This window comes from Xiphias gladius, chromosome 12 (genome assembly GCF_016859285.1).
Source record: "Xiphias gladius isolate SHS-SW01 ecotype Sanya breed wild chromosome 12, ASM1685928v1, whole genome shotgun sequence".
Taxonomy (NCBI): Eukaryota; Metazoa; Chordata; class Actinopteri; order Istiophoriformes; family Xiphiidae; genus Xiphias; species Xiphias gladius.
This window is the reverse complement of record NC_053411.1, coordinates 1,985,086-2,008,244: the sequence shown is the minus strand read 5'-3', so window position 1 is coordinate 2,008,244 and position 23,159 is coordinate 1,985,086. Positions and strand designations below refer to the sequence as shown.

General features: G+C 38.7%; 1 protein-coding gene across 3 annotated transcripts in view; it reads right to left on the bottom strand.

Annotated features, from left to right (window-relative positions):
* adam19a (ADAM metallopeptidase domain 19a) overlaps positions 1-23,159 on the bottom strand; it is a 206,338-nt gene that overhangs the window by 11,852 nt on the left and 171,327 nt on the right. For all 3 annotated transcript variants that reach the window (XM_040140979.1, XM_040140981.1, XM_040140982.1), the window contains 7 exons: positions 20,384-20,473; positions 18,353-18,548; positions 16,020-16,128; positions 11,585-11,789; positions 8,754-8,831; positions 2,206-2,314; positions 1,450-1,591 (listed from right to left, as the gene is read on the bottom strand). In XM_040140979.1, coding sequence (XP_039996913.1) covers positions 1,450-1,591; positions 2,206-2,314; positions 8,754-8,831; positions 11,585-11,789; positions 16,020-16,128; positions 18,353-18,548; positions 20,384-20,473 — 929 coding nt within the window. The remainder of the gene's footprint in view (positions 1-1,449; positions 1,592-2,205; positions 2,315-8,753; positions 8,832-11,584; positions 11,790-16,019; positions 16,129-18,352; positions 18,549-20,383; positions 20,474-23,159) is intronic.

Genomic DNA, 23,159 nt, shown 5'->3' with positions numbered 1-23,159 from the left:
CCCTTGCTTCCTTCCTTCCTTCTATTCCTGAATTATTTTCTGCCTTCTATTCAAGATTCATTTCCTCCTTCCTACACTTTTTGTTTCCCTTCCTTCTCAGACAGTGTGATGTGCTGACTGGTAGTTTTCAACAAACAAATTCCAAGATACAGTGTGGTCTGAGAGAAGAATCCAGAACTGGTCATACATGAAAGATTTTGTTTTATGTTGTGAAAAGTATGCCTCTTGTGTAGAGAAGAATCTAAAAAATATTTCCATTAGTTAGTCTGCCAAGTATTTTCTCTATTAAATTGTTTGGTCTATTGGTCTGTAAAATTAAAAAAAAAAAAAAAAAAACAGTGAAAATTGCCCATCGCAATTTGCTAGAGTCCAAATGGATGTCTGCTATGGCAGCTATGACAAAGAAAAGAAGCAAATCTTCACATAGGAGAGGTGAAAACCAGTGATTTTCTTAGCATTTTTGCTTGAGCAGTGGGTTAATTTGTTAACTGGTTATCAAAGTTGTTGCAGCTTAATTTTCTGTCAATTGTGTAGTCAGTTAATCATATAATTGTTCCAGCTCTACTTTTGTGTATTGTCTTATTTTGTAGCTCAAATATTTCAGGCTGACCCTGTGTGCTGCTGAGAAAGTCCCTGACCGAGGGCTAGAGTTCAGCTATTTGCTCTGTTTTGTCAGGTAAAGCATCAGGCTTGAGTCAGTTCAGGTCTTGTTATTTTCAAATGTAATTTATTTCTCTGTCTGACTGTGCCAGTCTTCTGCACAGCAAAAGTCTTGCTTTGGCCTGGGGAGGTAACAGTAGGTCATGGACAAAACTAGAAATTACCACCTCGCAGTTGTATGCCTCCGCCAACCAATCAAGTTGTAGTTTACATTCATGTCTGTTCTGTCTCACAATATATGCGGTGAAGACTTTATTAATAAAAGTTATTACGAATATTTTATCATAATTAGCATATGAATTTTTGTTATGGCCAAAGAAGTGTTTTTTGAGATCACAGGGACGTTTGAGCACCAAAATATACTCAGTTCATCCTTCAGTCCAACTGAACGTTTGCGCCAAATGTGTAGAATTCCCCTCAGGTCGTTCCAGAGATATTGTGTACACGGGAATAGGACGGATGAACGGACATCCCGAAAACATAACACCTCCAGCCACGGCTGTTGCTGTCACAGAGCCCTAATAAAACAAATATACTGTAGCTTGAGGTTTTGGGTCAAGTTCCTAGCTTAAATTTGATGTGATTAACAAAAAACTAAAAATGAACAATGAGATAATAAAAAAAAAAAATTATGTATTAACCTACATGTCATGTAAAGATAATTTTGTGCTTTCTCTTTTTGTTCTGGTTGTAATTCCAGTAAAGTGTGTGTAATGTGTTGTTTGCAGACAGACAAACAGACAGACAGACACAGTCAGACAGACAGGCAGACAGGACACGTTACAGTACTTGTTGCTCTTGTTCTTCTCTCTCTGGGAAAGCCACTTATGGTAATAGGAAGTCTTGATCCTGTAGCAGTAGAAGAGCAGCAGCGCTGCAGGCAGGACCACCAGGAAGGCAAACAGCAGCCCCACCACCAGCCCAACCTGACCTGTGGAGACACACACGCACACACTGAGCGTGGTTACATGTACACCATTATCCATGCAATTCATCATTGTATTGTGGATGTGATGTTTACATGGATCATGGGGTAACCATCTTATTCATGAGCATCAGGTTTCTAATTACTGTCTGTGCAGGTGTGTCTGCCCTTTTCATATCTCACTGACTGTCCATTCTACACACCTTCTACAGACTAATACCATTAATATTAACACAAAGATGAATATATCAGTAAATTATGGCTGCCTGGACACTGCTGCATTATAAGTCTGTGGGGTGCATGAGCTTGTTAATTTATAACTAGCAATGTAATTCTCTGTCACTCAAATTGAAGGCCTGTTTGTGAAGATGGCATCTAAATAACGTATCCCCCTCTCTCGTTATTTATACTGTAGACAGTATATGTGGATGCAAAACTTGAGACAAAAGCAGAGAAATGATCCTGCATTTCTCTGGAAACTTGATAAGAACCAGGACTATAGTTTGCAAGGTAAAAGAATGCTCACCTATTTTGTATTTCACCTTCATACATTTTGGGTCTCACAAAAAATAGATTCAAAAACATTAAAAGGTTAAGGTTGTGTGTGTGAGTGAACTCACTGTCATACTGGATAGGTCCACTGTCCACACTGCCACCGAGTCCCGGCTTCTCACAGAAAGGTGGTGCCCAGCCTCGATTACAGTGGCAGTTCCCATTACTGTTACACACCTGCACACGAACACACACGCACATAAAGTTTGCACACACATGAACAAGGCATTTGTTAATGCGATTTGCTGTTCAGTCTCAGTGTAATCTTGTGTGCATGTGCCGGGAGGTGTCAGTCAAATTAGAAGCACTAATGTCTTGTTTACTACAGACTGGCACTGCATGTGTTTTAATGGGATTTTCCCTCCTATACCTTTATATATTTGCCTTTTAAATGGAACACACGGCAAAACACTAAGATTAGAAGCCATGATACTTAAATTTGTGTTTCCATTATCTGTGTATAATGTACGTTGTATGATTTTCCTTTATTCTCATTATTTTGTTTCTGAATGTTTAGGTGATGATATTTATCTTTGAAATAGACTGTGTACTTCCTTTGTCATGCTTTCTTTGTCCTCAGGTCTAACTTGACTTCTGGCAAAATGCCAAACTGCAATGAGGCCCTAAACCATCAGAGGCCCCAAAGGCCCCAGGCCCATGCTGTGGCATTTAGTTCTTTCTCACTTGATTAATTGCAAATGTGTTGCTTATTATGCACCACTAAAGCACGATACAAACTGAAATGCTATTACTGAAATTAAGGTGGCTGCTGCATTTATGCCTATGTACGTGTTAATAGTCTTATACCTTTATTATTTCAGTTAATATTATGTGCATATCACATAATAAATTTGTTTTTAATCAAATTAGGAAAAACTAATTGAGAGAAACCAAACACGCACCGTGTATAGTATTACAAAATTCTGTAGGAATACAAATTTCAGTGGCTAAAGGCAAAATGCACTTAAGCTGCCATGTGTGGTCTGCTGTGTGCACTGTACACAATGGGTACTTATGGGCAAGAGGGCCCAAACACAAGATATACTCATTATACATGGAGTAAAACAAATGGGAGGTTCAGTCAGGGCCCCCGTCTTAGTCTGGCCCTGGGGCCCCCTAGCAGGTTAATCAGGTCCTGGTCTTAATGAAGGATAAATAAATATGAACAATTACATGGTGTCGCTAAGGCAAAGAACCTGAGAGCAAGTTCAGCTAAAATCATCCAACGGCATCAGACCTCCACTTCCTTTCCAACCTGTAGCATCATCTATGGTTGGACATTATGAAAATATACAGTACACTGTAAGACCACACAAATGTGTTTGTTCAGCTGTCTAAAACCCTTCCGTCGTTCACTCATTTACTTTTCCCTACAATATAGAGATTCATTAGTTTACTCTTGCCGACTTGAATCAGCATGAAACTCTCCCAGTTAAATCATCTGTACAAAATATTAAAGGCTCTGTTAGAAAATATCTGGTTCTTTGATAAGAAGTTGAAAGTAAAAGCGTTCTGAATTCACTACTTCTCTGATTCACTGACTGGCCTCTTCTCCATGGCAACACTGACAGAGACTCATGGATAGTAGTATTTAGACCTCCACCAATCCAAATTTTCAGACAAAACATGATTTTTCAGAAACAAAGAAAAAAACTTAATGCTGGTGAAGGTTTTATTTGTATAAAGTGAGACATAAGGTTCAACCCCCCTTTCCAACACCAATAATTTGTTTGCAGTGACTAAGAATAAAAATGAATACAAGCCAAAAAACAGAGCTCTGAGTAATGGCTAGTAATAGGCCATCTTTGAGGTTTAGTTGAAGGGTCAAAATGTGACATGAACTGGAAAAACTCGCTTTTACTTCACTACATTTGGCAGCAAATTGCCTCTATGAGTTTTTAATTGACTTCCCTTAAACTTGTGAAAAAAAACTGTTATCTAGCGATTAGCATTTAAACTTGATTAATATCTCCAGACATCTTGTGTAATTCACCACCACTAAATGGAATAGAAATTACTGACATTCTCCAATTACATCGAGATGTAATTATCCTACCGGTGATTAACATGCCTATTTACCCCATTAGCACTTGGTCGACAAGAAGAGTGCTCAGTTGTTAGCTGATTCTTATCGCTCCTTTATTTCAGATTCAAGAGATCTACTGTGGTTTCTCTGTGAAAAGGTCTTATCCTGTTTTTTGAAGAGCATATTTGAAAGGCATTTCTACATCATACAAAGATAAGAAAAGAAAAGCTGTAATAAATGAAATGCCCGGACCTGCCATGACACACCGTTGATGATATATAACATATCCTTCAGCTGGCTAAGTCTCCAAGACATCTAATATGTTTTAAGCTTCTTTAATAACTATCTCTTTGTATAAGTTTTTTAAAAGGTGCAGACCAGTAGTGCTCTCAGAAGTGAGAGAAACTTCCCCTGCTCATTATTCCTGTTTATTTGGATGAACATCCATGCACACCAACAGCCTGAGGATCAGTGAATGAATGAATCAAATGATAATGCTAAATTAAAAAAGACACATCCTAATACAGGAAGAGGCCCTAAGATGGGAGTACAGGAAAACTCTCCATTTAGAATAATCCTGACTCAAAGCCATTTCCATTATCTATCTACTGTTACACTGAGAGGAGGGAACAAAAAAGGGACAAACAGCATAGAACAACAAAGTGAAGAGAGAAGGAGAAGGGGATTAAGAGAGGAGAGGATATGTCTGGTGTTTCTCTTCTCACTCATAATATTTCAAATCCTAATCAAATAGCAATGCCTGACGAGTGGTAAACCCATTCCTTATGCAGAAGATGAGGTAAACAGACTGAGTCTTCTAAGGTGTGAAATTTCAGTTGAGGCAGGGTTCGCTTCAAATGCTCAGGGTCAAAGCAAGCTACAGAGTAGTTCAAAAACACAAACTAAGCCATGTCAACTAGGGTTAGAATCATATTGTATGTATGAAACTGGTCTTTTGTAAAAACCCAAAGATTTTTAAAAATGTCATGGGTTTCTCTCCTAGTCACACTAAAAAGTGGGAAAGCAAACCTCGCCCACATGTTGTAGCATAAGAGTTGGTGCTAGAAGCTTGGTGATGTAACATCTACTGGTGAAATACTGTTGACCTAACTACTAACATGCTAACTAGCCAGGAACATGCTAGTGCTTGTCAGTCATTCTCAGTCAGCAGCTGTGCAGTTTTCCCTTTGAAATGACAACTGTCACTGTCAGATTTTATCAGCTCTAGCTTGCTAGCTTTTTAACATTACCTCAGCATGTAACTTTTCAGACAATGTGTTTCACTTTCATAAGAGAAAAAGCTTGAAGATAATCCATTCAGTGGATATGTCAGTTGTGATTGTTTTTTTTTTTTAAATGTCATTTGTAACTAGTGATAATTTCGTCAACAAAAACTGGCAGCTTAGAAAATGTTCAAAATGAACTGCAGTTTTTTTCTGCTACTGCTTGTATAGTTTTGCTCTTTAAATGACATGTACTGTGCTCTCCTCTGAGCATAAAATCAGTACACAAAAGGAAGAAATGTATATTTTATAATCTCTGGTTTCATGACAGCACCCCGTGTCTTTGCATGTTTCAGTCAGAATTTCTCTGTGAGGCTGAGTAATACAAAGGCAGCTGCCTGATACAATACAAAAGAAGCCACAAACTTTGAACATTTCTAGCTAATGTCTCCTTTTCCTGCCACAATCATGGACACTTCTTGTCCTGCACTGTGTCTTGTTGAACAAGTGACCAAACAGTGTTTCACTGGGGAAAGTGCACTGCTAACATCAGTTTGCAGGCTACGTAGCTAATTAGCCAGTCAGCTTCAAAACTTACCTGCAAAGGTGAACATCAGTTCGTTCTGATACGGACTTAGTTATAGTTTCCTCTGATGACACAGTGGAATGTCATTTCACCCATTGCCAAACTAGTAAACTGATAACATAAGGATTTTATTTTGTAGTAAAGCTGCAGTACAACATGAAACTGGAATCTAACAGTTTCCATTCGTGTCTCAGACTGGCTCACATTGGTTCACATGGGAAAAACCCAGGGGGACTGAAGGGAAAACTTTCAATTGTTAAATTCTAAAAGGGAAAAATGCAAGTTTAATTTTCACTGTGGCTTATTATACTGCAGACAAAAATATCAGCTGTCAACATGTCAGCAGCTTCGGTTTAAAACCCCCCCACCTATTAAAGAGCCATACTGGTGGAACATTAATGGCACCTGCCGTATTGCATTACACTGCTGTACTCTCTTCTGAGCCTGGTGGAGCCATATACAAAAAAATGACAAAAATCAAAGTTCTCTGGGAAGAATCTGACCTGCCTTTTCAAAGTGGTTTCTAAAATTAAAATGGCAACATCAAATTTAATATAATTAAAGAGCCATAGTCAGGTGTACCTTTTAAACTAGTAACTCAGTATATCTACAGTATCAAATATCAGTCTTTATGACTAATTATCTATTCAACCTACACACAACTTGTGACAGCTTTTTATTTTGTGTTGAGAGGAGATTTATTAAGTTTATTGAAGATTACTGTCAGAGGAGGATATTTTTCATTGCTCCATGCTTTAGTTTAGAGAGGTATTTACTACCACTAATGATTTAAATGATCACAGCTGCAGTTGAGCTCATTTAAATGTACTGTTCCTAATTAACCTAAAATACACTGTCCCACCCATGGGACGCTTTGGCCTTGGCAGTGTTACTTTAGGTGTGTTTTGGTCTCAATCTTCACACAACCTTGACAAGTTATACACTGTTTGAAAGCTCTAAGGATCCCGATTCTATCTGTGAAAAGCATTTAGGATCATCATTTCACTGCAAACGCTATTTTCCTTTTTAGCTTTTCAGTCATTTCTGAGGGAAGACACACATCCAAGTGCTAAAACTCCACACCATTTTCACCACAAGACTCCAATGAAAAAAATGCAGCCATGCTTTAGTGCAATAAACATGTTTTCATGTACAAAAAGTCCCAAAAACTTGAGTGCTTCTGTCTGCGATTGACTGATTGATTGAGACCAGGGTTATTACTGTAATCAAAAGGTTTAAAGAACCTTTTAATTTTGGGTAACAGGTTAAGACTGAAGATTGTTTTGCACACCTGGAGCACAAAAGAATGTAAATAGTAAATTTAAAAAGTAAATATAAACTCTGCTATCTGAGTTTTTAGGATTTAAAAAAGGTGCAACAGTTTTAAGTTCCCATTCACCAATCCAAAAACCTGCTTTTCTATTCCCTGTAGTGGTATCCCTGGCTTTGTCGTGAACTTCAAAAGCACAGTTAAATGTGTTTGTGAGTGGGAAGCTGTTGAGGGATCACATCCTAGTCACTGCACTTGTAACTCCTATTGGTTGGTGAATGCCCCTTCAAAGTGGAAGTTGGAGCTGGAAGGGACAGAAAACATCCTACACATTACATCCTCCCTCTCAATGTCCGTCTACACCTGCCCCAGGACAACAGCAGGGTTAGCAGCAGGAAGGATTGCAGTGCAGAGGGAACTGGGCTTTCCAAACGGGCACAAACTGGGGTAAGATCTACAATCTACAATGGCAGAAATCTGTGGTTCTAGCTCCTGCTGTGGTACACTCCGTTTAGTCATGACTGTGTCGCTGCTGGGAAGCCAGTAAGCCTTCAACTCCTACGGGTGAAACTTTCCAATGTGACATCAGTCAGCTGCCATAACCTTGGGAAGTCTGCAGTGTTTATCCCAGAGGATGTAGAAGCCATGACAGTCCAGCTCCCTCTGAATGAGCTGCTCACCGACTGCTCTTTAGGAGACAGCTTGTGTTTCACTGTTAATGGAGGAGACATCACTTACTGTCTAGAGATGAAATTTCCCACCAGTGACCATATCAATATATTAATTTCATTTCGTGTAAGTTAGCAAGGATGGGATACTCTTTACAGCAGTGTGTGCACTTGATATTTTAAGCATCTAACCATACATTCATTTTGTACACCTGCTTATCCTACTCAGAATCTCTTGGATAATTTAAGTAAAACAAGTCCTGCTTAGAGTTGTCTAAGCAAGACAAGACCTGGTAAAATTTCAAATTATGCTGGTAAATCAATATGTCATTATCATATTTACGTTTCAGTTTACTGAATTTCCTTCGAAAAAATCATTCAATGGGACATTAATAGGATCAACACCAGATCAATACACACTGTCTCAATTTTAGACAATAATTTCAAAGTCAAGAGTTCACTGATGAATAACCCCTATCTACATCCACATCTCCTGTAAAAGTGTTCAAGTACCAAAGACTCCACTCCAAAGCTTGGTTACTAACTTATAAACTATGTATGATTATTCCTTATCTGCCTCAGGCTTGCTTGTACTGCTCCAATAAATAGTTCATCACTTCAGTTGCTGTTGTATTCCAGCCATCTATTTTCCTGCCTTTTACGACAGACTTGGTGACAGCACTGCAAAGCACTACCTTTGCCCAAGGACACAGTGTGACAATAAGATTAGGGAGCTGTGCCCAGCAGCTAAGTGAGTTGAGTCTGTTGCATGACTCTGTATGCTTGTGTGTGTTTGCTTGTGTGTGTGTGCGTGTGTGTGTGTGTGCGTGTGTGTGTGAATACCCCATTGCCGTGACAGCGTGCAATGCAAGTCTCCAGCTCAGTAAAAGAGGCATCTTGGCATCTTCGGTCTCTGCACACCTGTGGCAACACAAGCAGAATGATCACATAATGTGTAAAAGATTTCAGTGCATACTCACACACATATACAAACCTTGATCGGCCTTCTGCCAGTGCCCTTGGGCTTCGGAACAACCTGGCTGCCTGAAGACATTGGGCAAGCAACATCCGTTTTAAATCACTTCACTACTTTTATAGACTGCTGTTACAGCTTGTAAGGATGTTTTATTGAGCTGCTTTTACCAAACACATTTGGTCTCGACTGCTGCTCTAATACTCATTTTAATAACCATTAATGCTGGAGTGATGTGTCACTTTATAAGGAGCTTTGTGAGTCACGTAGCTCATCAATCCTTACAGTCTTAGGACAGGCAGTAGAGGAATAGGTAGAGTCAGTACTGTAATGGATGAGTCACTGACACTGATCTGGGACCAGAGACTTTAATCAGGTAAAAATTGGCTGGAGCTCCGTCGTTTTGCATTTCAGTTGTGTGAAGAGGAGTTGAGATGGAGAAGTTAAAAACACAGACTTGTGTTGCGAATCTTTTTTTGTCATCTAAATTTTTGTCAAGTCTAATGTTATCAGATTCAAACTCAAAGTCTGACTTGACTCCAGGTCATGTGACTTCAGGTCTATACCGCCAATGCAAGTGGTACAGAGCAAAACAGATCTGAGTTTCACAGAAAAACTAAAAGTGATGAACACACAAATGATTAGTTAAAAGGTTAATGCTAGGTGCTAGGTGCACTAATGCCCACCATTGTCCCAACACATAGTTAATTTCTGACAAGTGGCTGACTTCAGCAAATTGTCAGTTTTTAGTGTCCCTGGAAATGCTGAGTTCTGTATGACATGTTGCATTTCTCTATTTGCTTGTGTTTTCTGTATTTTCACCGTGCCATGTAAATCTTTTCAAATTGGTGATTGTGTTTCAATTTGAATGTTTTAATTATTTGCAGTTTTTTTCATAAATGTAATGCAATGCAAAAACAGTGTTTCAGCATGTAACTCCCACACTGAGAAATTGACATGTTGATACTTCTGTGTACAGATTACCCAAACAAAATACATGCTAATTAGTGAGCTTTAGAGATGTTAGTAGATGCATTTTTGAGCCAGGCTAGCTTCCAGTCTTTGTGCTAAGCTAGGCTATTCACAGCCTGACTCCAGCTCTGTACTAAACACACAGACAGGATATTAGTATCAATCCTCTCATTTCACTCACATAAAGAAAACCAGTAATTGTTTTTCAAAATTTTCAACTATTCCTTTTACAGAGGAGTTTTAGGTTCCTTACCAATACCATACAGTACTGTAGTCACCATGTGTAGAAATAATCAATTAAAAATCGTATGCCAGCAACATTTGAAAAATGCACCACAAATAAATATTACATTACTTACTACAAGTCTTTAACACACTACAGTACACATCTCCAGCAGTAAAATGTGTCTTTTTAACTGTTGTTGGAGGCCTCTCTTGCAAACTGCAGGTCATATTTCAGCACTTTTTATGTAGCACTCTATCACTGAGCTGTATTAATGCTAATATCAGTATTTGTACTATTACTGTATCTGTTGCTCTGCCCATTGCTGTTGCTTTACTTTTGCTTGCAGGGGAATCAATTTAGTGTTGGTGAATGTGTGACTGTGTGATTAGAAGCAGCAGCTCTGTGCTATGTGTGCATTTATCGCTGAGAAATGCAGTTCAATATGTTGACTCAAAATTCATCAGCCTGGATGGCAGACAATATTCTCTGCTGCCTATTTATAATATATTACTCATGCAGCACTATTCAGTCCTTTCAGCGCGCTGCACACAATAGCTGAAATGGAATTCAAGTGGCTGGAAAGTGCTGCAGAGGGAAAGCAATATAGACAAATAGAGAGATAAAATTTTAGTGGTGGACTGGAGGGACCTGCAGCTATTATTCGGTGTATGTGTGCATTTTTATATATCTCTATTTTACATGCATAATTCACCTCTTATTATTGTATGATTTTTGTATGTATCTGCAAGTGGGTTTACTTGGAATTTTATACTCCATTTAGCATCAGAATTCCATCCTAACGAGAGTCTCAGAGCTGTTGGAAAAGACAAAGATTCAGTTAAGGATTAATTAGTCTTGGAATTTAGAGTACCCTGATATTCTGGCAACCTGGAACTGTAGCCCCAGCTAAAGTACACCATACGGCTTCACATGTCAGAACATTACATTGTGCATGTCAACACACTTAATCCCATCACTTCAATGGGAGCTTTTGTTTGATTTTTTTCTTCACCCTTGAGCTATGGTAACCTGTACAAAACAGTATGACAGTAAAAAAGAGGTAAGCCAACAAACTGAAGCGAAGTTACTAAAGAAACTCCTTGTAAAGATGTACTAAATCGATGTTCACATAGAAGAGTCAAAACACTGCTCTGGCATTTGTTTTCTGGCTTTAGAACATGGCTTTAAATCCCTTGTAACCAAAATGTGTTGTGCGGTCCGTTTCCTTCTCCCTGCATCCTGTTCTATTGCAGGCCAGTTCAAAATACCAGGTAGGTGTGCATTTTCTCGGCATGTGGCCAGATACATTTGTTAAGTGTTTGTGTGGATCAAAAACCCTGTTACCCTGTTAATGAACAAATTTAGTGTTCATATAGACCATTGGATTATTAAAGTATAATTTGTTTTGGAATTATGACATATGACAACTATATTAATCAATTACATCATTTAATTGACTGACTCTTAATGCTCCCCCTAAAGCCCAGCATGGTGTGGACCCACCTTGCCATTTCCACACTTGGTACCAGTCATCACGAGGCCGGGGTCAGGCAGGTCGCCTTGGCCGTCCTGTGTGCTGTAGACGTAGGTACCTCGGCACTTCACCTCGATGCCACCCGTCTTGATGGTGGTGTCAATGGATACGGCATTAGTGCCTTTGGGCTTCTTGGCAGCACTGTGGCACTGGATTTTACCGCACTTGGCATCGCTTGGCAGAGATAAAAGCACATACAAAAAAAGATTTAGCCTTTACTTTTGAAGGACAAGTCAGTAGAGCTCCATGTTCATTTTTAGCAACTCTGCTTTCTTTATTCATACAATTGAGCATGGGATTAGGGACACACCAAATATCTGTTTACCAATATCAATCAGCCAAAGTTTGACTTCTGTCACTGAATCAGTGTGATTTACCAGCTGATACCTCTACTATAAAAATGATCCAGTACAATATGCCAAGTGTTTTTTTTAATGTTTGTGTTGTTTTTCCATGTTGTTTATATTCCAAATACACATGTATCTGTAAAATAAAAGTGCCTGTTTTTATGGAACTTAAAATGTAACATTTCTTAAGGAAAATTCTTACTGTATTTAAAAATTAAGACTATTAATCTGTCACAAAATAACATGTGCAGAGCCAAACCAACAGTAAATGTTTCCTACTAACAAGTATTGTGTGTGCATCAAAACCTGATATATCTTAGTCATTTGTGCCAAACAATCAAAAAAACATCAGTGAGCCACACTGTTACACTGCGTGAGATGTTCCTTCTATCACAAACACACACGCTGTAGTTGATTTTGACTCAAGTTCACATACACTGTTCTGCTGCCCCAAATACTTGCCAGAGCACCAAATGTGGAACAATCCGCCACTACTGTTCTGCCCCCCCAAATTGCCAGAGACCCAAAAATGTGGAACAATCCGCCACTGAAAATCCTCCTGTTTGAGTAACATCTGATAAAAAACTATAGCGACCAGCTGTTGTAGGATATAAATTCCCCTTTTTAAAAAAAATTAAACTATTTATTGTGAGACATTTTTAAAAATGTAGATCTTCAGTAGAAACCCATGGACTTCAGACACGGTGGTGAATTTGAAAAGTCAGACCATGACATTGTTGGTTTTAATCTTTTCATTATATTTGTCGACAACAGGAAAAATATTTGATATCAACAGCCTTATGATTTAAGGTATGTCCAGACCAAGTGTAAAATGAATTTCTGTCACCCATTTTTTCAACAATTTACAAGTGTTTCCTGGCCAGAAACAGCCAATGTACCAACTGTACAGACATTAGCTGTAGCTAGCCAGCAACATAAAAACTGACTTTGTGCGTTGTTGACATCTATTTTCATTCTTATTTTCTCTCTCTCATGCATTCATTCTAATCTCAGCACACAGTATATTTTGACTTTCAAAAGTCCCAGCCACTCAAGAGTTGCCACCCCCTGCTGAAGGCTCTATGTATGCCAGACAGTTTCCAGCCACTGGGACCACTGTTGAGCAAGTATAGATACACTCCTCAGAAATACGTAAAGGTCTAAACTGCAGTGACAGCAAGATATATAAATCTGGTGGAGAAGCAAATTTGGTGTAGAGGTAAACTCTGTCGGAAAAAACTATGCCGGAGGGAACCAAATAAGATGGCAGGGACACTGATTCCAGTATACCTGGGTTTTAGTTAAGAAAATGAATGATGGTGAGATTTTGGAGTCGATTCAAATTGACCTTTTCTGTTAATTCCAGCATGGGAGCAATGATGATGAAAGAGAAGGTTTTAACTATGGCTTAATATCCCTGATGGGGTTTTGAAGATACTGTTACGTCCGTGGGTCAATCATTTCTGAACCCTTTTCTGCCTTAAAAACTGGTGTTCTTGGCTCTAAGACTGACTAGGAAGTTTGTGAGATGTAATAGCAGCTACTCAACTAAGGAGGGACAATCTGAAGTGGGTAATCGGACGATATCTAAGCGTCACGTCTGGAGGAAATCAGACATGATGCTTAGAATTGAGGCTATATAGCTCAATCTTGGTTTCATCAGACCAGAGAATCTTGTTTCTCACAGCGGGCTTATGTGTGTCTTTCACTGAGGAGAGGCGTCCGTCTGGCCACACTAGTTAATTTTCACCACATATAATTAATTCTCTAAGAGTTGAAAAAAAGAAGACATTATATATCGACAGTATTGAAATCTGAATATTCATATTGTAGTGATTCCACATAGGTCCATCCTTAGTTGGTAGTTGTGAGGCTTTAGGATACATAACTATTTCAACAACATCTATTGAGGGAGGAAAGAGTCATACTTTATTTTTTTGTTAACATCTGCATTTTCCTGATTAATATTCAGATTCTAACTGGTAAATATACACACACACACACACACAGTGTGTCATGAGAAAGACAAGTGAAGAGGATTACAGAATGATGGGCTGATAGCGGCTGTGTGTAGATTATTCACATCTTAATGACAGGCAGATAGTGCATTTACATATCCTCTAATCAGCTCTGTGACTCACTGTGGCCAGATAACACTCTAATGACTCCTGTGGGACTTCATAATGGATTTGGGCAGTGGTGGATCATACAAGGCAGCCGTCAGCCACCGTAATCCACAAGCTCATTTACATAACTAAGTCGCTAATTTGAATCCATTAATTAGCTCTGGCACTGTTCCATGGAAACTGTCTCCGAGAGGCCTGTAATGACAATATACAGAGGGCCTGGCTCTCTGTGTGTGTGAGTGTGTGTGCTAGTTTGTATGGTAAAACACTTAATTCAGCAAAAGCGTGCTTTCAAGCAGCAGCAGAGATTTGAAAATATCCAAATGCTCACATGACTATAAAAGTGAAATGTGCTAGCATAAACCAGGACTTTTATTCTTATTTCATTAAAGCTGGACTGTATTATTTTGTGTACACTTGGGGCAGCAGAACAAGCTGAAAACAGATGACAGAATTTGACCCTACAAAGTTGATATAAATAACATGTTAGCTAAAAGATGCCTAGTTACACATCCAGCAGACACAGAGCAACATTAGCCTTCATTTGGAGTCCTGTTTGTGTCCATCTGATTAATGTAGGTCCAATATCCATTCCGCTTTTACCTCTGATTTAGTCTCCACCAACTCCTGAGAAAAATATCTGGCTCTTTAGCTGCTAAATGCTCCACTGTGTTCACCAGCTGGTCTCTAACTGTCTGTTAGCTGTTTGGTGCTGGGCAGGTAGTGTACTGTGGGTTTATCAGAATTTTTCACAGCTGCATGCTGCTACTGGAAACAAGGCTGATGAAAGCAGTGAAACCGAACCAAACAAAAACTGTGGGCTGTAAAACCAAAACAATAAACTGAAAGAGGCTAAAAAGCACTGTATAACTGAGGGGAACTGCAGAGTTGATGATGACACTCTTTGGGTTTGTCACTATGGGAAACAGCTTCCACATTACACACACAGTCATTTAAGTCATTATTAATATAAAAATATTTAATAGTGCAGCTGTAAAAGGTGCTATATGTAAGTTTTCTCTGCCATTGAACGTGTTTTCTTCTGAAGTGGCTGGTGGTGATAATGGTCATTTGGCAAGAGCTTTAGCCATCATTGCGTTTACAAGACAATATGTTATGTTAGAATACACCCTCTGAGCAGTGCTACTTCTTCATCCTCTCCTGCTGAACTGAGGCCAGACTGCTCGCTACAGTGACTCACTATCGTAAAGTTTTCTTACAAGACAGGATGAGCTGGGGCTAGCTGGTTAGCATGCTAACTTCAGTAAAAGAAAAGAAGTGATAGAAATAGAAGCGAAACAAGAGTTAACATTGGTGTTGCTTTCCACCAGTGGAGACAGCTCTTGATGAGTAACGAATTGAAGTTTGATGCTGAACTCACAATGTTTCTTCTAAACTGGTGAATAAACAGCTGTTTATGCTAACGTTTGCTATGTAGCAATAGCAAAAACTTACATATGGCACCTTTAAATCATAATCAAAATCTATCTACTGATTCATTTTTTGTATTCTACAACAATATCAAAGTAGCCACATGTTAAAGCAGATATAGACAACCAAATAAAAAGAATTGTACTTACTGTAAGTCAAAATTATGAGACCGTAATATACATAATGAGATAATCAGTTAAATCTCTACTTAAAATTTCTTCTTAAAATGGTACCTTATAATTTTTGCCTATTGTGAGTATTTTTATTTTTGGTGTTAACAATTTTTCATGTATTTTTTTTTTTACCTGATAGATTTTAGTCATGGGTTGCTAGGTATCTGTTTGGCTATTGTACCTCAGCTCATGACTTATGACAGAAATCCAAAAAGAAACATGTATCTGCTGTGTAGAATCCTTATTACCTGTAGCATCTACCATATATAGAGTAGCCTATGTTTTTAATGTGTGTTATGATTTGTCAGTATCACCAGCATCTCTTACCTTTTCTCACACTTCATGTAGTTGCCATGTTCATCTTTCCCACAGTTTCCAAATGCGTTTCCTGCTGCATTGACATCTTCGAAGCAGACATCGTGTGCTGGTCGAGCTCCTGAAAAAACAAAATATCCCCTCAGCCCTCAGGAATCAGGCTGTTTACTTGTATGTTTACTTGTATTGCCAATTGTGGTGTGTGGAGGAGATCCTTGCTAACATTGTTAGCAATGATCTTGGTGACGGATGCAGCTAATGCTGGCCTCAGCCAACTACTTGTCTATTGCAGAGATGGTGAGGGAGATCACAGTGCTCATTATATACACATTGTGAACCCTCATTCAGCCAAGAGACGCTAAGAGATGTGTGAAATTTTAAGAACAGTGAGATATTTTGGGAAATATGCTTGTTTGGTGTCACAACAAGAGTCAGATGAAGAGATCAATATCAATTTAATTCACCACATGTTGAATCAAGAGTCAGCTGGGTTTTGCTCACAGTAGAGTTTTAACAGAGCTAAAACATGGCGATATCACTATGAGGCCAGGACTGTTGCATTCTGTGTTTAGTCTAGTTAAGCTCTGCTAAACACATACATACTGTACACACTCAGCTACCAGTATAGACATCTATCTAAAACTAATGCAGTCTAATACAACAGTAGTGCAATAAATTCTACTTTCATGGAGGTATTGCACATTAATATCAATGAGGGTGGACTAAATACTACAAATACCTCTCTGTATAAGGCAAAACATTTCAAAAGCATCACAAACCAAATTCTCCAAAATGACCATAAAGCTGTATCAACACCTGTATTAAACTGTATTATTTTTAGCTAGGGGTTCCTGATAAACTGCCAACTGAGTGTGGTGTAGCTATTTCTGCACTGGTCACCACAGAGATGAATCTGTTACTACTCTCCTCAGCTGACTAAGATGGCATATTTTGCACAAAATGTCGAATCGTTCCTTTGATATAATATTTATAATACATTGGCATATGATAGCTATGGTAACTACAGATGGCACAGTAATGGAGGTCTACTGAAGAATTAACTGGCTGTTCACTGAAAATGTCCAAATACTTAACAATCTTACAGGACAGACATATAAGGGACAAAGACTGTTGTGGTGTAATCTAAGTCGAAAAGTATGATGGAATATCAGGGCAGCTGTGGGGGAAAAGAAATCTAAGATCTCAAGAACAAAGCTGAATTCATTTGTGAAAAATCAAAATATTATGAGAAAAATTGAATGTTCCCAGAAAAAAAGTAATAATGTTTAAAATAAAATTATTTTATTTTACTAATTACTTTATTTTCATAATTTATTATTTTTATATTTCTTAGTTTACTATTTTTGTTATTTTATGTCTGCAAAATTACAGATTAACTTTATGTTCACAATATTAAGTGCTGGATCCTGGAGCTAACTGATCCTGTGTGGCTGTAGGAGCTTGGCCAATGTGAGACGATGATAGGAAAAGTACATGATGGCACCAGCAGGGTTTGGTCTGAAAAATTTGGTCGATATTTGGAGCCAATTTAAATATATAGCTGTGGAGTGTATAGTAAAATCATGTTCAGTAAATAAACCCTGCCACTACAAAATAGCTGGAAGAATGCTATAAACCTCACAGACACTGAGCTAGTGTTAAGGATAAGATGTTTAATAATGCTATGTTTCTTAACTTTTATTAATTTCATAATTTCTTTGACTAAAACGAGACTAAAATGTCCAGAATTTTATTGACTAAAAACTGAATAAAAAAAAAAAAAATGAGGCTGACTAAGTATGGCTAAAACTAACATGAACATTTTGATCTCAGGATAATAGTTGACAAAATTAACACTAACATTATGGGAATTCAAAATCTCAGTTTTCCCCAAACAATGGCATAAAACTAGAGAGCATCTTAAGTCTTTGTATCAAAGACTTTGCAAGCACTGTCATACTTGTTAATGCAACTTTTACATGTGAGAGAAAAAGGAACAAGAATGTCTAGCTTTGATGGGTGTTTTTGAAAGACTAGTCTAAGCTCATGGTATTCATTGTGTTGCTCAACTCTGGAACCCAGTAAACAGTAATGAAAATACTGTAAAATCTGTTGGCAGTTACACTGTAGTTTAAGGCAGTTTTAAACACCAATATTGGCTATTGGTGCTCGGAATCCCAAAATAAATGCACTGCCCTTCAAAACCTCCACTGGTAAATACTTTTTTTTCATTTCATGTTTAAACAAGGACTCAACACTGGTCTGAGGGTACATTTATCCCTTGAATATTGAGTGAATGGGATAAGTGTATTGTTTGTAATGTGTAGTCATAGACTTGTCATTACCATAGCCCCAAAGCTGCAGGCACTGCTGTTCGTGGGTGAGGCACATGCCGTTGTAGCAGTAGGCCAGACCATACTGACAGGAGGAGCCGTCCAGCAGGTAGACGTTGGCAGGACAGTAAGGAGAGGCCCCGGTGCAGTACTCTGGTAGGTCGCATGCCCCCGCCGGGCCCCGGCACATGGTACCTGCCTGCTTCAACTGGCACAGACAGGGAACAAGCAATGAGATGGGAGGGTGTGGAGAGCACAAGACATCTAGAACAACAAGAAGATCATCTATAATATGGTGAATCTCGGAGGGAAGATGCATAGTGAACCCTTTCTTGTAGACACACCAAAATCTAGTTGTAAAAATCTGGTTTTAAGACCTGTAGTTTTTCAGTTGATATTGTTAAATGGGTCATATTCCCAAATAATTTAGCATCTAATAAATTATCACAAACTAATAGGATTTCAACGAACCTGGGGCCAGGTAGTGTTCCATGACAGGAATCTGGGGCTTTAGACAAAATATGATTGTCATGTCATGTCTATTCTACACTAATGCAGAGAGAGTGGGAGGAAGGGGGGTCAACAAGGGCCCATTAGCTCATTTTTGCCCCAGGGGCCCATAGCATATTAGTTTGGCCATGGCAGAGTAAAAGACAGTCAGAGAAATACAGCACGCCAGATAATTTTAAAACTAAGCGCAAATAAAAATATATGGACAAAAGCAAAAAGACAGAGGCTTTTAAATTATTTATAAGCTGTGGAATACAACATGTTGTATTAAACTATTTTAGGTGGGCAGCTGGTTATATTGGTACAAAGCTTTGTTAAAATGAAAAGACAGGGAGTGTTGGGTAGATAGATAAACACTATATCTGTTATTGTCATACTACACAGTATGAAATGTTTTCACTAAACTTAAACCAACTTTAATCTGAATAATGATGACGATTTGGCTGCTTGGGAACAGCAGAACAGGATGAAAACCTGTTCTCTAACCTTGTAAAATTGTTATGGTGTTTTTGAATTTGACTCTTCCCACATTCAGCAACATTAGCATTAATTCAGAATCCTGTTTGTGTCCACCTGATGAATGTAACTTCAATATTCCGTCTCTTTTTAGCTCTGGTTTGGTCTCCACCAGCTCCTGAGGGAAATATGTGGCACTTTAGCTGCTAAATACTCCACCGTCTTCACCAGCTGGTCTCTCACTGAGTTTGTCTGCTGTTTCCTGCTGAGCAGGTAGTGGATATTTGGGTAATCAGAGCAGCCTGCTGTTGTTGATGAGGGCAAAGTTTGTGGTCCAGAAAACCAAAAGTGAACAGTGAACTAAAAGTGGATAAACATCTCCATAGGGTGCAGTGAAAAGGGATGAAAATTCTTGAGGGGGTTTTCCCTTCAACCTACACCTTTCAATTACTCATAATAATTTGATGCATTGTTAACATAAAAATATTCCTAAATGCAGCTTTAAGGGAATTTTTAAATTAATTAAAATAGGCATTCATGGTTAAGTAAAAATAAATATGAATATTATGTATATATATATATATATATATATATATATATAATATGCTAAAATGTGTACCTCTGTGTAATAGGAATAATTTGCCATACACAGCATGTAAAGTAAGAAGAAACATTTGTATTGAAAGATAAACAATAGTGTGATGACAATAACAGAAACAAACTGATAGGAGTTGTAGCTCTTCTTCTGCAGACAGTACATAAGTTATTGCCATCTTCAGTACTTGTCTCTGTTGTCAGGCTATAGCTCAACAGAATTCGGGTTGCTGTGTATCACAATGGGATGTTAGGATTTGCATTTGAACAGTGAGATGAGAGCAAAGATGAAACGTGTTGGTGCAATGTGAAGATGACTAGCCCCGCTGTGATGGGAGCTGACACGCTGTGGGTACAGTATGCCAACACACTGACATGATGACTGACAGTGAACTAATGATACTGAGATACCACAGCAAATGAGGTGAGCTCCCTCCTACGCCACTCTGCCTGCACGTGTGTGTGTCTGTGTGTGTTTCTTACTTTGCAGCCCTCGCAGCACACTCCATGGGCACACTGAGCCTCCTCCTTCAAGGTGCAGTTATTGGCATTGCAGCAGTCATTGGTGCATTCCTGTTAACAGTCACACACACAAACTCATTATATCAACTCAGTCAAGTGCCTAAATTTACACACCCACATGCCCAATCCAGGTCCACCTGTAGCCCAACATTAAATGGTACCAGTTTCTAATAAGTCACCATTTAACAAGGGTTTAAAAGCTGTGACTAATTAATTAGTTAATGTTAGTTAATAATTTACTAATGATTTATATATCAGTTATAAGCCATTAATAAGCCTTTGGGTTACCAGTTTGTGAAAGTCCTTCTACGTTTCTACCAAAAGAGACCTGAGCTCCCCCAGAAACAACAACATGTATTGTTTGTGGGGACCTCGCAAAGCTGACAAATAACCATTAATACCATTAATATTACTTAACTGTTAACCATTAATTCTAACGCTGCAATGAACAATAAAAGAAATTCATTCAGTCTAATTAAAATCTAATGTCTTGTCACAGGTAATTTTGAATTTATGTGCACAGCTCTGCCATGATCAGTGCGTCTGACTTTATCTGCTGTCAGTAATGCCTGTAACATAACTGACTGTGATATGTACAATGTATATTTTATTTATCAACGCTCACTTGCTGCTTTCATGTCTTGGTCTATGCGCCTATGTGTAATTATTGTGGATGAATTTGGTGTCAGATCAGCATGTCCCTCCTGACAGCACATTCAGTTCAGCAGCCACTCTCTCAGAGACTCTCCTGAAAGCCATAGTGTAATTCAAACCCTGTATTAAGTCGTTCAGAGAGGGTTCTACGACTTTCAAAGTATTCTATAGTCAATGTTAGCAGGTTGTTTATTTTGAATTATGGTCCAGATACCCTGCAGCCCCCAAAATCCAGATGGTCAGAGGTGAAACTGTCCATTGGAGGGGTCTTCATGCTGAACTGAGAAGCTAAGTGTACAAACCTTGTACAAGTGATCCTATCTCATTATAAAGCGGTACTGATCAAACCCATGCTTTCACACACACTCATCAGACACTTCTGAGTAGCAGTTCCAAGGAAACAGGCAACTGATAGCTGTGACTGACAAGTCGCAATTTCAACAGATGTTGGCAGGAAGAAACAAAAAATTTAAATCCACCAAACATGACTTATATCCCGTTGCCATGGCGCCCTCCACTGAGCCACGATTACGGTCAAAACAAATGGGGGAGTTGACTAAAGCAAGAGGAAAAAAAAGCCAATTATACTGGCAGGCAAGAACGGAGAGGGAATTATGGGTGAACACAACAACAATAAAAAGCACTGACTAGTTTGTAGTTGGCTCGTTGGCTCAGTGCTTGAATTCTAAACTGAAATGTCTCTCTGTGATTCTCCCCACACCCACTTTCTGTACAAATTGTCTTATCAGATTCAAAATAAAAACTTTCTTTCTAGATTCACTGTAAAATTTTGGTGGTCTTAAAAGATTTGGTTTTGAAATGATTCTGAATTCCCTTCCTGAAAGAAAAAGAGGAATGCACTTACACCCATGTTTGTTATGTGTATCATACATTTATCTCCCATTGGGGAAATCACAAGGTGAGACCACTAAGCATTAATTCTGTAGCTCATCTCATTTGCGTTGAAGAGCAGGTGGCTTGTCAGCAGTCTGAGCTTAACTGTCAGCTCCGCTCTGAGTAGGACACATAACAAACAGCCCCGTCAGCGGTGCTGCTGCTGTCAGCTACCAGTTTGCTTCTTCTGTTTTCAATTTACTCTGCTGTTTAAGCCAAAAAAGGTTCACTTAACCTCTGGGTTTATCGAGCCCATACAATTCATTCTGATTTGAAGAAACTTTCAGCAATCTTTCAGCCATGTTACACAAATGTGATGCAGAGTGCATTAATGATGAGTCTTCAATGATGCTGCACTACGCAAGGTAAGAGCTGAAGTAAAATATTAAAAAACAGCTGCATTTTCCTTCAGTGACATCAATATAAAATAGACAGAATAACATACGTAACACCAATCAGCCACATTAAAATCGTCTGTTGCTCTATATGGATACATATACATACATCTATCCATATAAAGCAACAGACACACATGCAAATGGAGTGGTTACTTGATTTGAAATTGAAACAGCAACGATGATGTGAGTTTAGTACATCTGTCCATTGGCTTATGTACTGTACACAGCTCACTCTGAACAGGATAATAAATTAAACAAATAGTTCAACATTTTTATCACACTGATGACAAGATGGGGCTGTCGGCTTTGGTACTATTGTGCTTGTACAGAGAACTAACCAAAACCTATGATCACCCCACTCATCAGGCAACCTACAGTGAAGTCCTGGGTGGATGGATAAACTGTTGTACATCAAAATAAAAAACCTGATAAAGTGTCATGAATAAGTGAGCTTCAGAGGTGCTGCCAGGCATCTTTCTGAACTTTGGACAAAGCCAAGCAAGCTGTTTCCCCCTGGTTCTAGTCTTTATGCTAAGCTAGGCTAACCACATCCTAACTCCAGCTTTATACTTAACACAGAGTTATGAGATTGATATCATGATTGTCTTCATAACAATCCACTGAATAACCAGACAGTAACGCAAACAAACTCTATGTTGTTTACTACTACTTCACTACCATGTACACAATGCCAAAATGACAGTGATCCACAACCTCCCATATGTAAACAAACTGGTGTCTTCCATGTGACTAGTTTGGCTAGCCAGCAAGCTGTCCCTTATGGATTTAGC